General features: G+C 37.7%; 1 protein-coding gene and 1 pseudogene across 1 annotated transcript in view; one reads left to right on the top strand and one right to left on the bottom strand.

Annotated features, from left to right (window-relative positions):
• SMAD5 (SMAD family member 5) overlaps positions 1–16,071 on the top strand; it is a 48,825-nt gene that overhangs the window by 16,797 nt on the left and 15,957 nt on the right. Inside the window, exons 2-4 of the mRNA XM_060636078.3 lie at positions 3,888–4,459; positions 9,236–9,487; positions 13,726–13,845. Coding sequence (XP_060492061.1) covers positions 4,057–4,459; positions 9,236–9,487; positions 13,726–13,845 — 775 coding nt within the window. The 5' untranslated portion in view covers positions 3,888–4,056. The remainder of the gene's footprint in view (positions 1–3,887; positions 4,460–9,235; positions 9,488–13,725; positions 13,846–16,071) is intronic.
• Positions 14,965–15,323, bottom strand: LOC132682368 (large ribosomal subunit protein eL33 pseudogene; annotated as a pseudogene).

The following is a 16,071-nucleotide window of genomic DNA, read 5'->3' as shown; positions in this document are numbered from 1 at the left end:
AAAAATTAAAAATAGTTAATGTTTTGAGTTATGACATATTTAAACATAGAAAACAGGAGAGAAAATAACATATCTGGTTACTTGCCAGGTTTTTTTAAAATCTGATTTTAAAAGAACACAGCTTAAGCTTTTCCATTCTTCATCCTTCTTTCACCAGTGGTACCCAGTACTCAGTGTCCTGAGATTGGTTATGTATCATTTTTATTCATACTTATATTCTCTTATCATATGTGTGCATATCCATAAATACCATGTTTTAACTTTTATATAGTTGCTCTTATAAAGGAATGTATTTTTTTCCAAGTTTCTTTTCTTTAGTTCACTCACTCACTACTTGCTTGCTCACTCACTGAATAAATAACTGTTCTAGGTCCAGGGGACTATGATGGTGGATAAGGAAGATAAAGCTACCTGCCTAGTAACATTTCAGTGGGGAAAATATCTAAAAAGAAATAAAATTGATATCTTGGTCAGGTTAGAATAAATACCATGAAAATTTAGTAGAATCAGGGACTAGGGAATGCTGTGGGAGTGTGATGTATACTATTTTAGATAAAGTGGCCAGGGAAGTCCTTTTTCACGAGGTGACATTTGAGTAGCTGAATTAATTGAAAGAGTAAGCGTGTTAAATAAGATCAGGGAGAATTCCAGGGGAGAAAACATCAAGTGCAAAGGTCCTGAGGTAGAAATGATCTTGGAACACTTGAGAAATGGAAAGAAGTCAAGGGTGATTAAGTTAGCTAGAACAATGGTAAGAAATGAATCTGCAACTGGAGGGGTTGTGGGAGGAGCGGTGGGCTAAATAGGTAAGGGGCATTAAGGAATCGACTCCTGAAATCATTGTTACACTATATGCTAACTAATTTGGGTGTAAAATAAAAAAAAATTAAAAATAACAACAACAACAAAGAAAGAAATGAATTTGGAGGAGAAGCCAAAGGCTAGCTCATGTAGGCCCTTTAAAGTGATGTGAAGGAATTTGGATACCAAGTGTGATGGGAAGCCACAGAATAATTTTTGAGCAGACGTATGACAGAGTTTGACATACTTTGAAGGTTACTTTTATATTAGAATTCTGTGTAGAATACTGTAGACACTTTATAGTCCGTGAACTGTTACTGACAAAAGAAAGAATGTGGGAGCTCTTTCTATGTTGCTCTGGGAAGATCTGGAGGATATATCGTTCATATGTTTTTCTGTACCTTTTTTCTTTTTAGAATACCACAGTTCATGTCAATGAAGAGGTGTGTGTGTGTGTGTGTGTGTGTATGTGTATGTGTTTGTGTTAATTTTCTCTGGAAGGCCATGAAGGACAAAATAGAAGGATGATCTCTGAGAAGGGGAATTGATTGATGATGGGAAGAAAAATGGGAAGGAAACTAAGCCCTCAATCCTTTTTGTCTGTCCAGACAGACTGTACAGTGCACAGTACACATCTTAAATATCTCACCAGCTGTATTTTCACACACTGAGCTCTCCCATATAATCCCCCATAGTGAGAAGTAAAACTTCACCAGGATGGCAGAAACTCTGATTCCCTTTTAATTAATGTCCTTCCTTTGAAAGGGAAACCACCGTCCTTTCCTGACTTGTAGCACAGCATGCAAGAGTTTTACCTCCTTGTAGTGCCAGCACTCGTAACTCAATTCTGTTCACCATAATTTTAGTTTAGTGTTTTTATTTTGATATCGTGCAAGTAATGCATCAGTAGATTCCCTTTGTTAAAAGGTTAAAACAGTACAGAAGTATATAAAACAAATCACACTGGACCCCTTTCTATTTCCTTTCCTCCATTCCATGCAGTGATTAATTATGTGGCCTTGTAGACTTTGTTCTGTGTTTACATGCATAAATAACTTTTCCTTTTTTAAAATACGCAATATGGTTAGTACTTGATGATGATGATGATGATGATAGTGCTATTAGATAAGTAGTTAAAATTTATTAGGCATTTTCTGTTGGTTCACTACTAATCTGGTATCTGGTCTTTAAGTTTCTCTCCATTCGTCTTCCCCTTCTCAGCTTAACCTCTCCATTGCTCATCTATTCTCTCTTCTACACGCATGCACTACCCTGTCTAGCCTTCATCATTATGTTCCACTGTTACTCAATAAAGATCTCAATCCAGCCAGACCTGTCTACTCTATTTTAGGAAATGCTCTATTCTTGTCTGCCCACGTATTTTTGTTTGTTGTTTGTGTCCCCTATGCCTTTGAAATTTCTCTTGTCTTGACAAGCAAACCATATTTTGGTTTACTTTCTTATGTTTACTCTCTGGCCCAAATGGCTTTTATCCTATTTCCTTGAGGTAGCTACACCTGAGCTCAGCCCTTCTTTATGTTTAGCGCATAACACTTTATAGTCTGTGAACTGTTACCGACAAATACACTTTCAGTCTCTCGCTTTATTTCTTTAGTTTAATATAGCCAGTTTTGCTTACCTGGCTAAAATGATCCTGTGTTGGGCTGGGGAAGTTCATCCACACAGGAGTTTCCCTCTACTTCTGTACACCTTTCCCCGCATGGTTCCAGGTCCTAACCTTGGTTCATAGGAGTCTGCATAGCCACTGCTGGTTGATCAGCATCCAGAACAATGCTTGGCACTTAGTAGGTTCTCAATAAGTACATGTTGGCTCTTAAGATGAAGCCATACTGGAAGTGACTTCTTTAAGCACCATCATGGCAGTTCACCATACATGGCACGTAACAAGCAGTCAGTAATTATTTGTTGAATTTAACTCCGTTTTATTTTAATTTATATTTACCTGGGTTTTAACTGAACGCACATATTCTTTTCTGGGAAGATGTATCCCGATCCAGGATGGTCTTGACAGTAGAGTTGACTAGAATTTGTCAAAGGCAGAGCTGCGGCATTATTTGCAATGTTGGGCACAAGAAAGGAAGCATCTTTGGTTACTGACATCCTTTTTCCAAACATTACTCGTGCTGTTTCACCAGCTACTCATTGTCTGCACTTGGCTGTGTATTGACCACAGGGAATTATACCCATTCTTCTTATCAGTGCGGTGCCACTGCACATCACTTCCTCTTGTCATCATTGCCAAGAGCTTCTTAAGGGTGCAGAGGGGCGATCTGCCTAGCGCAGGTTCTTTAACTTAATATGCTGAAAATAATCACAGAAGGCAATGGGCATTATAAAATTATAAACTGCCCTTTTCTGGGTTAAACTTTGCATTTATTCCCTTTAAATCTGCTCAGCATTCTTAGCTTTAAAAATAGATACTTCCCACTTTTCTGGCAATTATGTGTGTTATGATTTATTTGAGGGCTTGTTATCTCTTAAGAAAAAAACTAAGCTAGAATTTGATAAAATTTGTTCCTAATAATGGGACTTAAGTAGTACTATGGCTTTTGCCCAAACCTTAAAAGTCGGTGAGACATTTTATGGACAGTAATGACCTTAGGGAAAAGCTAGATTTATGTGAAGACTTTTGTTCAGATTAGGACATATCATGTTCAAAATTGACATAATGTGACATGACTTTCAGTGAAGAGAAGTACTTCAGAATCAAAAGTTTTGAAGGGCATTTGGGGGCTTACTGGCCTGAGGAAAGGAAACGTTTAGAGGCTATTTTTTGGATAATACATAGGAAGTAGAGCAAGCAGTCTGTTTTTGCTTTTGGTTATCGTTTGGCATTGCCAGTGAATTATTTGTTCACATATGAAGAAAGGAAGTGAGTGGTCACAGGACTTTAGAGAAAATTTCTTTCTCTAGACTTAGGTTTTTGTTTGTTTGTTTGTTTGCTTTGTAATGGTTTTCTGTTCTCATTTAAAAACAATATACCTTTCGCTTATATTGATTTAGATGTGTGTTAATTGTGTTCATTTAAGTTAGGGATCTTACCCTTTTTCCTCTCTCTCTTTCAGGATTTGAACCAATGAAAGAATCTTATGGCACTTACGAAGATAAATGTCACTCCTCCCTTTTTAATGGGAACTTCTGCTTAGAACCTGTATATGACTTTTCATCTGTGAGCTGTTCTTTGAGTAGCCACTGACTTTGAGTTGCAGGAAGGTCTCTGAAGATTTATATCAAATGACGTCAATGGCCAGCTTGTTCTCCTTTACTAGTCCAGCAGTAAAGCGATTGTTGGGCTGGAAGCAAGGTGATGAAGAGGAGAAATGGGCAGAAAAGGCAGTCGATGCTTTGGTGAAAAAGCTAAAAAAGAAAAAGGGTGCCATGGAAGAACTGGAGAAAGCCTTGAGCAGTCCAGGACAGCCAAGCAAATGTGTCACTATTCCCAGATCTTTAGATGGACGCCTGCAGGTTTCTCACAGAAAAGGCTTACCCCATGTTATATATTGTCGTGTTTGGCGCTGGCCTGATTTGCAGAGTCATCACGAGCTAAAGCCATTGGATATTTGTGAATTTCCTTTTGGATCTAAGCAAAAGGAAGTTTGTATCAACCCATACCACTATAAGAGAGTGGAGAGTCCAGGTAGGTTTTACTCTAAGAAGAATTAAACAAACGTGTCTCTTGCTGATTTACATTTCAGTGATTTAGTAGTTAAAAGACTATATTAGCCTTGTGTTTCCTTCTTAAAGATTTTAATCTCGGAAGGAATAGTGGCTTTTGAATTTAGCTTTTTATATGTAGATAATATAGCTCCCAAGTGGCTAATTCTAATTCATGTCCACCTTAAGCAGTCAGTCATGTGTGTGTGAATCAGGCAGAGGTAGTTGTATATGTGCTCTGCCTTTCCTGTGGGTGACATGTTTCTATTTTATCTAAAACCTGAGCTCTGTGTGTGTACTGCATCCCACTCCTTTTTGTGTATTCAAGAACTTTGTTCCTCCAGGTACCCCCGTCTCCCCAGCATTATATTTCCCCTCCCTACTAGACTATTTCTGTCAGCACACAAGCATGTCCTGATACTGCCCATCCTAAAATAAAAGTTCAGAAAGAATGCTGGTCTTGACCTCATTTACATCGCCTCACCCCCAGTCTCCTGCATTCTTTCCCCTAGTCCTCTTATAGGAGTCTCCATTTTTATTACCTCCGCAGAACTTTAGCCCTCCCCTTCGTTCTGGACACCCCTCCCTAGTTGGTCTCTCTTCCCTACCATTTGACTTGTGAAGATTACTTGTGATGCCTTCTTCTGGATAGAGGGCTCATTCCCAGTCCTCCTCTTCCTTTCCTTCTCAACATCATTTGATGGTTGATCTCCTTCCTTCCCATTCACAACTGTTTCTTTCTTGGCTTCTGGAACCCTACCCTTTTCTCATTCTCCTACCTCATTGGCTGTTTTTGTTTAGTCTCTTCATTGGCTTATTTTCCTGTTTTCACATGACTCAGTTCCTAGACATTTTCTACATCCATATTTTTCCTCTATGGGCTCTGTTAGCTCTCACTTGTCATAAAACTGTCTGAAAGCTCGTGCTTACACTTTGAACTCCAGAGTGTACTTCTTTGAGTTCTAGACTTTTGTATCCAGTTGCCCACTTGACACCTCCACTTGATCCCTCTCATACACATATCCTATTTACTATATCTCAGTAGGACTTTTGATTTTTTCCCTCACCAAGTGCTTTCTTCCTCCATTTTTCCCTATTGAAGTAAATGGCACCAAGCATTCATGTAATCACTACTGACGTCTTCTTTTACTTATCTCTCCGAAGTCCTGAATTTGAGCTATGAGCAAATGCTATTTGCGTGCCTTCAGAATATATCTTGATAATGTCCCTTCTTACCATCTCTCATACCACTCTTCTAGTACAGACCACATTCATCTTTCATCTTAAGTAGTGCCTGATAGGTCTCTCTGCCTCTTTTCTTTCCCTCCAACCCATTCTGTTTTCTGCACAGCAGCCAGAGTGATCTTTAGAGGATGCCAAATCATGTCAGTGCCTGCTCAAAACACTTAAGAGACTTTTATCACACTTAGATTTCTACATAACCTCTCTTCAGACTTCCTCTCTTCGATGGACTTGCCCTACCCCTGCAGCTAGACTTTTTTTTTTTTTTTTTTTCTATTTCTTCTACTTCTCCCCTACCATCTTTTCATGGCACATTTTCTTACTTCATTCAGCCCTTGCTCAAATACCCCCATCACTACTTGATGCCGAATTAGCTTTTTCTTTTATTTATTGACTGATGTAAGCAGGAACTTCCTCTGTCTCATTCTATACTGCATCAGCAGTGCTTAGAATAGTAGTATTACCTTGTACTCAGTAGATGATGCACAGTAAGTTTCGTGTTTTGTTTTAATGAATGAATTGTATAAATTGAGATACTAGTTTGGTACATTTGTTATCTTTTGCTGTATAACAAATTAACACAGACTAAGGGGCTTAATACACATTTACTATCTCGGTTTCTATGAGCCAGGAGTCCAGGCATGGCTTAAGTTGGGTCCTTTGCAAGACTGTATTTAAAGTGTTGGTCAGGTCGTGGGTTTCATGTGAGGCTCAGCTGGGGAAGGACCTGCTTCCTAGCTCGTGTGATTATTGGCAGGGTTTAGTTCCTTGTGGGCTCTTGGGCTCTTCTTGCTGGTTGTTGACTAGAGGCTGCCTTCATGTGCTTGCCACTTTTTCATAGGTGGCTCACATTCATGGCAGCCCACTTCAGAGACAAGAAGAGAGAGAGGGTCTTCTTGATGGAAGGGCATTACATTCTTATACTGTGTCATCACATACATCCTGTCACCTTTGCCACATTCTATTAGCAGCAAGTCACAGATACAATACTCACACTCAAAGGGAGAGGATTATGCAGGGGTGAATACTGAGAGTTGGGAACCACGGTGGCCATCTTAGAGGCTATCTGGATTTCACATGGAGATAATATAAGCCCAGAATGGTAAAAAAAAAAAAAAAAAAGTCTCTGGAAAATGCAAAAACAATGGCAGTGATGGTGCTGTCAGAGATCCAAAAAAAAAAAAAAAAAAGACCCACACGTGAAATTCTGGTATATCACGATTAAAAAAGAAGATTCTAAAAGCTCCCACAGAGAAAAGAAAGGACATATACAAAGGACTGGAAGTGAGACTGTTAGGTTTCTCAAAGCAGTTCTGGGTTCTGGAAGGCAATGAAGCAGTGCCCCCAAAATTAAGAGAGAAAAAGTTGTTTATTCTGGAATCTGTCGGCCGACGAACAAAAGACAAGGTATTTTCATGTATGCAAGGACTGAAAATTCACCTTCCTTTTACCCTTCTTTAGGAAACTAATAGAGGATGAGATCTAGGAAATGGGATCCAGCAGGAGAAAAGAGAAGGGACATCTAAGGACTTGAGAGCTCTAGGAGACTTAACATAGCAACCAGTGTAGATAGTAGAAGAATGAAGGGCGAAGGGTCCAAGGGAAGAAATGAGTTAGTAGATTGTTTATTTGTAGCATCTGGAAAATAGTATTGACTGGAATTTGACAAAACTCTTAGACCCTGGAAATATCATTGGTACGTACTTAAGATCAAACAAATGAAGGAACAGGTCAATAATCAGCTTTATTAAAAGCACTGTTCAAGAAAACATATAATCATAGTACATATCTGGTTCAGGATTGAATATTTGTACATTTAACCAAAAGTTTTTTTGGAACTTTATTGTGGGGAAGGGGAATGGGAGTGGGGTAGAATGATACAAGAAAGCTACTTCCTTTGCCACAAGAGCAAATCTGCAGTGTCTTCACAAATTAATAAGAGCAATATAAGCATACTATTTAGCAATGCACAAAGTAAATGTTAGAAGAAATGGGTAAGAGTTTAAATTTGTTGTCTCTGAAAGCAGTATAGAAGGCTTAGAAATTGCTGTGTTTATCTCCTGTAGCTTCTTTTTAAACTATCCATGTATTTTGCATGAAAATAAAATAATTTCTAAATAAGTAGTGTGTAAAAATAATATAAAGAGAGAAGTCACTGATTTTAGCTCTGCCTCTAAAAAAAAGAAGGAAAGGAATCCTTACTAGATTGAATTCTTAAATAGTTATTTCACTAAGTCTTTCAGATTGCTAGCCAGCTAAACATAGAAATTCTTACTGTCTAATGCCCTGCTCTCCCATGGCAGCTGTCCCATCATTCTGTGAGGGAACAGCAGTTGGTAATACACTGTCGAGCAAAACAGTTGTAATCAGATGTTAACTATGTAATTACAACACTGATTCGGTACAAAGAAAAGAGACAAAAAAACAGTACAAATGCTGACTTATATAGCCTCTGATTCCTCAGGTACATCCCTACTATGACCTAGTTAACTTAAAAACAGATTGATTTTATTGCTGCTGAATGATGTCAGAGTCAAAGTGAGATTGTTGGAAGTAAAATTGCACTGACAAAAAAAAAAAAAATAAAAAAAAAAAAAAATAAAATTGCACTGACAAATATGGGAAAGTTGTAAAAGAGATAAACTGGTACTTCCAGTAGGAGTTTAAAGAAATTAGGTTTGTTTTGATTTCCTATAGGGAAAGGTAGACATTTCTATGTGATTGGTCATTTGGGTCTCTAAAGAAAGTGAATGTTTGAATAAAGTTCATCTCTTTAAAAATACGTCTCTTAAAATACTTAGGCTTTGTTGGATGTATTTTCATTATGATCATGTTTAGAAAACTGATTTTGAATGGAAGATTTCTGCCTAGGAAATGTTACTGTTTTCACTAGGGAAAACTTTACTGAAGAACCTAAAATGTGTTATCTCTCAAACTAAGAAAAATGAAATGTTCAAAATTGAAAACATAGAGCCTTTCAAGGCATCTTCATAGTTGACCTCAACGTCTGTCTCTAATCTCAGCTCCTAGTTCAGTGTTTGGGGCACCTGTCTGTGCCTTCCTGTCTCCCTCTTGGAGTCTCCCCATCTCCTCCTCTACTATCTCTGCCCCTGGCACCCCTCATTCTGTAAGGTCCCATCAGGTATTGTCTTTCCCATAGTGTGTTGTTTGATCCCTTGCTAGCTGGAAGTGCTCACCTCTTTGAATTCTCACTGCATTAAATTTTCTGTATTATTGTTGTTTTTAAACATGCCTTCTCTCCTATTGAACAGGAGTGGTGTCTTCTCTGTATTTTCTGTTTTCCAGAATTCTGTATACAGGCCTAAATCCTTAAAGAGTTTTTGGTTTAGTTATTATGTAAATAAACATTCAAGGTTCTACAGAGCAGCCCTTCCTGAAAGTAAATTGTTTTAATGGGCTTATAATTGTACTGAATCCTTTCTATCTACCCTTTAGTGTGTATGGGATGTTTGCTTTAGTTATTGCTGACAGATGACTTTTGATTTTTGTCTTTCAGTCTTACCTCCAGTATTAGTGCCTCGTCACAATGAATTCAATCCACAACACAGCCTTTTGGTTCAGTTTAGAAACCTGAGCCACAACGAGCCACACATGCCACAAAATGCAACGTTTCCAGATTCTTTCCACCAGCCCAACAACACTCCTTTCCCCTTATCTCCAAATAGCCCTTATCCGCCTTCCCCCGCTAGCAGCACATATCCCAATTCCCCAGCAAGTTCTGGACCAGGAAGTCCATTTCAGCTCCCAGGTAAGAATTTATTTTATTGATACAAAAAAATTACTCCTCGAGAATCAGCAGTTGTTTTTATACTACTGGCCCTCTGGGTGAACTGTTACATGCTAAGAGGTAGCTATTTTTGACTATATCCTTTGGTAATTGTTTGATATCCAGAAGAGTTTTAGATTTTATTTTGCCATGGACCATATGTTTTTTAAAAAGGAGAGTTGCTGTATTTTTCATAGTAATAGAACAAATTTAGAATTTGTATAGAACCATAAAAGACCCTAGAATAACCAATGCAATCTTGAGAAAGACTAAAGTTGGAGGCATCACACTCCCTGATTTCAAAGAGCTACAGTAATATTTTAAACAATTTTTGAAAAATTGAAGTATAATTAACATACAGTTTTAAAGATATCATAATTAAAGCAGTGTGGTGTTGGTATAAAAACAGACACATAGATTACTGGAGCAGGAGAGAGAGCCTGGACATAAACCCACACTTAGGTGGAGGGTTAGTTTACGACAAAGAAGCTAAGAATGTACAGTGGGGAAAGGACAGTCTCTTCAACTAATGATGTTGGGAAAACCGGACAGCCACATGCGAAAGAATGAAGCTGGACCACTAACTGATACCATACACAAAAACTAACTCAAAGTGGATTAAAGACTTGAACCTAAGACCTTAAGCCATAAAACTCCTAGAAGAAAACATAGGCAGGAAGCTCCTTGACAGTGGTTAGTGCTGGCTTTTGGATTGACACCAAAAGCAAAGGCAATAAAAGCAAAAAGAAACAGTGGGATGACATCAAACAAAAAAGCTTCTGCACAGCAAAGCAAACCATTAATAAAATGAAAAGGCAGCCAACCGAGTGAGAGAAAATATTTGCAAATCATCTATCTGATGAGGAACTAATCTCCAAAATATATAAAGAATTCCTACAAATCAATAGCACAGAAACAAACATTCCAATTAGTAAATGGGCAGTGGACCTGAATAGACATTCTTCCTGAGAAGACATGTACGTGACCACCGCCACATATGCTCTACATCATTAATCTTCAGGGAAATACAAAACCAAAATGTGTCATCTATCACCTTACACCTGTTAGAGTGGCTACTATCAAAAAGACTAGAAATAACAAGTGTTGGCGAGGATGTGGAGGAAAGGGAATCCTCACGCACTGTTGGTGCAGATTGGTGCAGTCACTGTGAGAAACAGTATGGAGTTTCCTCAAAAAATTAAAAATAGAAGTGCCAGATAATCTGTTAATTCCATTTCTCAGTACTTACAGGAAACAAAAACACCAGCTTGAAAACATGCACCCCTGTGTTCATTGTAGCATTATTTATGATAGTCGAGACATGAAAGCAACCTGCGTGTTCACTGAGGGATGAATGGATAAAGAAATGGTGGTGTATTCAGCCATAAAAGAATGAAATCTTGTCATTTATGACAACATGACTGGACTTTGAGGCTATTACGCTAAGTAAAGTAAGTTAGGGAAAGACAAATATTATAAGATTTTTCTTATATGTGCAATCTGAAAAACAACAACAATAACAACACACCAAGATCATAGATACTAAGAACAGGTTGGTAGTTGCCAGAGACAAGGGGTAGGAGAAATGGATGAACTGGTTTTGTTTTTTTTTAGTTTGAATAAATTGAATGTTTTTAAAAAAGCAAACACAGTTTTGGGGAGATAATCCTTTAAGAATAATGAAACAAAAATCACTTTCTCCTTTCATCCTACATTCTGTCTCTCACTGCTTGATTTTTGTATATAGTGTGTATCACAGTCCAACATAATATAGATGATCTTATATTCTGCCCTTCCCTCCTCTCCCTATCTTGACTACAAACTCCATGAAAAGGGGGTAATTAGCTTCTTTTATTTACTGCTTCATCCCCAGAGCCTGCCTCAGAGCCTGGTATGTGATAGACCCTCAGTAAATATTTATTAAATGAATGGATGAAATTATAGAAATATATATGTACAACTAACTACACTGAGTGGCTGCCACTGTGACTTCAGAATGAAGCCAAATGCTGCTAAGTTGAAAGGTTTCATAGGGGGTCCTATACACGTTAAAGGCAGAGTATTCTAATAGGTTATCAACATTCTGAAGACAGACAAAGACTGTGTTCGATGACTGTGAAGTAAAGTAGGTAATCTGGAAAAATAGAAATGTTGTTTAATTATCACTGGATCATTTATTGGACCAAACAACTAAATTCTGTATTACCAGGAATTAAAAATAAAAGTTCTAGGGGCGCCTGGGTGGCTCAGGTGGTTAAGTGGCCAGCTTCGGCTCAGGTCATGATCTTGCGGTTCATGAGTTCGAGCCCCAGATTGGGCTCTGTGCTGACAGCTCAGAGCCTGGATCCTGCTTCGAGTTCTGTGTCTCCCTCTCTCTCTGCCCTTCCCCTGTGTGTGCATGTTTGTTCTCTCTCTCTCTCTCTCTCTCTCTCTCTCTCTCTCTCTCTCTGAAATAAACATTAAAAAATAATAAAAGTTCTACCAAAATATGGAAGTAACCATATTTGACTTAAATATTTTCATGTAATTTATGATATGAAGTGCCATTTATTGAGTGCCTTTTGTGTAACTGGAACTATGATGAAAGATAGTGTATTACATTTAATTCAGAACAACAATGTGAGATAGTGTTCCTGTTATTATAGGTGGAGAAAGAAGTTGATATTCGCTCTAAAAGTTTAAGTACCTTGCCTAAGGTTTAAGACCTAGGTTTCTCAGACTCTGAAGTCTTTGCTTTTTTAACTTTAGTGATTGTCACATCATCATAGACTTTGGAAGGTTAAAATGCACTCCAGTTATCTTTAATTAGGTCTGATGAACTGGTTTGCCTGGAGAAAGATCATAAGTAGATTTTATAAAGTTCCCAAATTTTGTTAATGGCGTGTCCCATATGGACACATTGTTTTCTCACTTTGAATGCCTACTCTTGCAGATGGAGCCATAGGGAAGTATATTATTTCTGGTTTCTCTACTGCAGTGAAATATCAGTTGATGCAGTTATTTATTTTTTGTCTTTCTAAAAGGAATTAAGTGTCAGCTGTTTAACTTGCTGTTAGGTATTTGTTTAAAAACTAATTTTCGTACTTTGTCCTAAACTCAGTCTGATGGCAGTTCTTTCTCAAAATATATTTTGTACAAACCTTCGGGTGAGAGACAAATTATATTCAGTATTTATAGCTACCGAGACAAAGATATAACTAGTTTTTGCAATGATTGTCAACTGTGAGTGCTGGAACTCAAAAGATTTTCTAGTTAACATTCAGTTTCCTAAGAGAATTACCTAGTCATTTAGTAAGACATGACAGCCATTTTAGGATGTTGCAAAATAATTAGGTGTTTTGCTGCTGTTTGTGTTGGTACATTTTGTATGACCATTGTATTTTCCAGTGTTCATTAACAATACACAGTATGTGATGATCTTGATAATTTAAAAGTGTCTCTCTAGGGGTGCTTGGGTGGCTGAGTTGGGTAAGCGTCTGACTCTTGAGTCAGGCTCAGGTCATGATGTCACAGTTGTGAAATGGAGCCCCGTGTCAGGCTCTATGCTGAACGTGGATCCTGCTTGGGATATTCTCTCTCTCTCTCTCTCTCTCTCTCTCTCTCTCTCTCTCTGCCTCTCTGCCTCTCTGCCTCTCTCTCTCTATGTCTCTCTCTGTCTCTCTCTCTCTGTCTCTCTCTCTGTCTCTCTCTCTCTGTCTCTCTCTCTCTGTCTCTCTCTCTCTTCCCCTCCCTCCCTCTCTCTCGGCCCTTCCCTGCTCGCACACACTCTCTCTGACACTCTCAAAATAAATAAACATTTTAAGAAAAATAAAAAATAAAAGTGTCTCTGTGGGTATGTACTCAAACTAGGATAATCTGCATCCTTCAGATTAGTTTGTAATAGTTGTAGTTTCTCCAAGCATACAGTTCTGAGCACATAAGGACAAAATTCTTGATCTTGAATTCTATTTTAGGGAATTTTAGCACTGATCTTACTCTCTTGGATTGGACCAAATACATGTGGACTTGTAACAGTTTTCAGTAGCTAATGGGTGTGTTGTCTTTTCTCATTTTCTCATGCCCTGAGATAGCGTCCTACATTTTTGTTTGTCTGTAATGTTCACTAAAAATTCTGCTGGTGATCTTAGGAACTTCCCAATGCTTGAAGAATACATGTAAGCAGGATGAAGGTTTTAACTATTCTTTTGGGATTTTAACTTGGCTCATTTTCTTCTTCTTAGCTGATACTCCTCCTCCTGCCTATATGCCCCCAGACGATCAAATGGGTCAAGATAATTCCCAGCCCATGGATACAAGCAATAACATGATTCCTCAGATTATGCCCAGTATCTCCAGCAGAGGTAAGAGAAAAATACCGTGTTTTATTGTTGTTGCTATTTTGTTTGTTTGTTTTTAATTTTTTAGCCACTTTTAAGAAACCAACTTTATTGAAGCATAATTTATATACCCTAACATTTATCCATTAGAAGTGTACGATGCAGTGATTTTTAGTAATATGCATAAAGTTTGGCACCATCATCACAATCTGCTTGTAGAACGTATTTATAAGCTTTTTAGAAGATCCCCTGTGCCTATTTGCAGTCTATCCCTGTTCCTTTCATCAGCTCCAGAGACCCTCTAGACTGTTTTCTGTCTATATAGATTTACCTTTTCTGAACATTTCGTGTATGTTGAATCACATAATGTGTAGTCTTGTGCATCTTGGCTTCTTTGATTTAGCATAATGTTTTCAAGGTTCTTTCACGTTGAACCACTTATCAGTAGTTTGTTCCTTTTTATTGCTGAATGATATTCCATGGTACGGATGTACCACATTTTTTTATCCATTCATCAGTTGATGGACATTTGATTTATTTCTAGTTTTTGGCTCATATGAACAATACTGTTTGGAACATTTGCATATAAGTCTTTGTATGGGCTTTCTTTTTATTTTTCTTGGATAAATGCCTAAGAATGGAATTTCTGACGCAATACGGTAAATTTAACTATTTAAGAAAACTGCCAATTTCTCCAAAGTGGCAGTATTGTTTCATATTCCTACCAGTAACATAGGAGGTTCCAGTTTCTCCACATGCTCTTGATACTTGTTATTGTCAATCTTTTTATCTTTTTATCACCACTCTATCGATTTTAGTGCACGTGAAGTGGTGTCTCGTTGTTTTAATTTGCATTTCCATAATGAGTAATGATTGTTGAACATTCTTTATGTCCTTATTAGCCGTTCATACATCTTTTTTCATGAAATACTTAAATCTTTTGCCCATTTTTTATTTGGGTTGTTTGTTTTACTGTTCACTTGTAAGAGTTCTTTATATATTCTGGATAGAATTCCTTTGTTAGATGTATGATTTGGAGGCATTTTCTGTCAGTCTGTGGGTTATTTTTGCATTTTCTTAATGCTTGTTTTTGGATTTTCTTTTGAGGCATGAAAATTTTTGATTTTTTTTCTATACCTTTATTTATTTACTTTTCAGTAAAGTTTGAATCCTTGAGGGGTACAGTATCACATGGATTCTGTGACCAGTGGCTTTAGCAGGAAGGTTGCTTTGGAATTTGGCACAAACCATGCCATTGTTTCCATGAGCATGAGTAACTTTTCCCCAGATTACTCTGGTTTCGTTCAGTTTGCCACCAGGAGTCACTGTGTTCTATGCCTTGTACACATCAGCACATCTCTCTCCAGGGTAGAGTTCAGTTTCATCTCGAGCATAAACACTTTCAGTTTTAAGAAGAGCTTTGTGCTCCCTCTGGTCCTGGAGACCCCGCTTAGAGCCAGCAAAAATGGCTTTGGACCACAGCCTTCAGACATATTTGTCATTTTAGGAGTTCTGTTCCCAGCAGGCCTCCACAGGCTGCAAGACGGCAGAAGGAGCTGCAAGTTTTTAATTTTGACGCAGTCCAGTTTGTCAGTTCTTTCTTTCTTGATCATGCTTGTGGTGCTGCATTTAGAAAATCTTTGTCTATCCCAAAGTTGTGAAAATAGTTTCTATTTCGTCTTTTTCTAGAAATTTTATAGCCTTAACTTTTACATTTAGGTCTGTGATTCATTTTGAGGTAAACTTTTTGTATGGTAAAGATCTAAATTCCTCTCTGTGCATGTAGATATCCAGTTGTGTCTAGCACTATTTTGTTGAAAGGTATCTACGATTTCTCCAACAAATTGCCTTGGCATGTTTTTCAGAAACCAATTGACCATATATGTAAGAGTTTGTTACAGGACTTGTATATCTATATCTCATAGTCTAGGATACTTACTAAAGCTTCATAGTAAATTTTGAAAGCGAGAAGTGTTTTTTTGAAATTTGAAAGCGAGAGGAATTTTTTCTTTTTCAAAATCGTTTAGCACTTCTGCATTCTTTGCATTTCCGTATCATTTTGGTATCAGTGTGTAAATTTCTGCCTCCCAAAAATTCCTTCCTTGGATTTTGACAGAGATCATGTTGAATCTCTGAATCAGTTTGAGAGGTTTGCCATCGTCTTCCAGTGCACAGATGTGATATGTCTTCCCATTTATTTACATCTTCCAGTTTTCAGTATTGTTTTACTTTTGCTTTTCTTTATAGATG

Source organism: Panthera onca, chromosome A1 (assembly GCF_046562875.1).
Source record: "Panthera onca isolate mPanOnc1 chromosome A1, mPanOnc1 haplotype 2, whole genome shotgun sequence".
Lineage (NCBI taxonomy): Eukaryota > Metazoa > Chordata > Mammalia > Carnivora > Felidae > Panthera > Panthera onca.
This window is presented reverse-complemented; position numbering and strand designations above follow the sequence as displayed.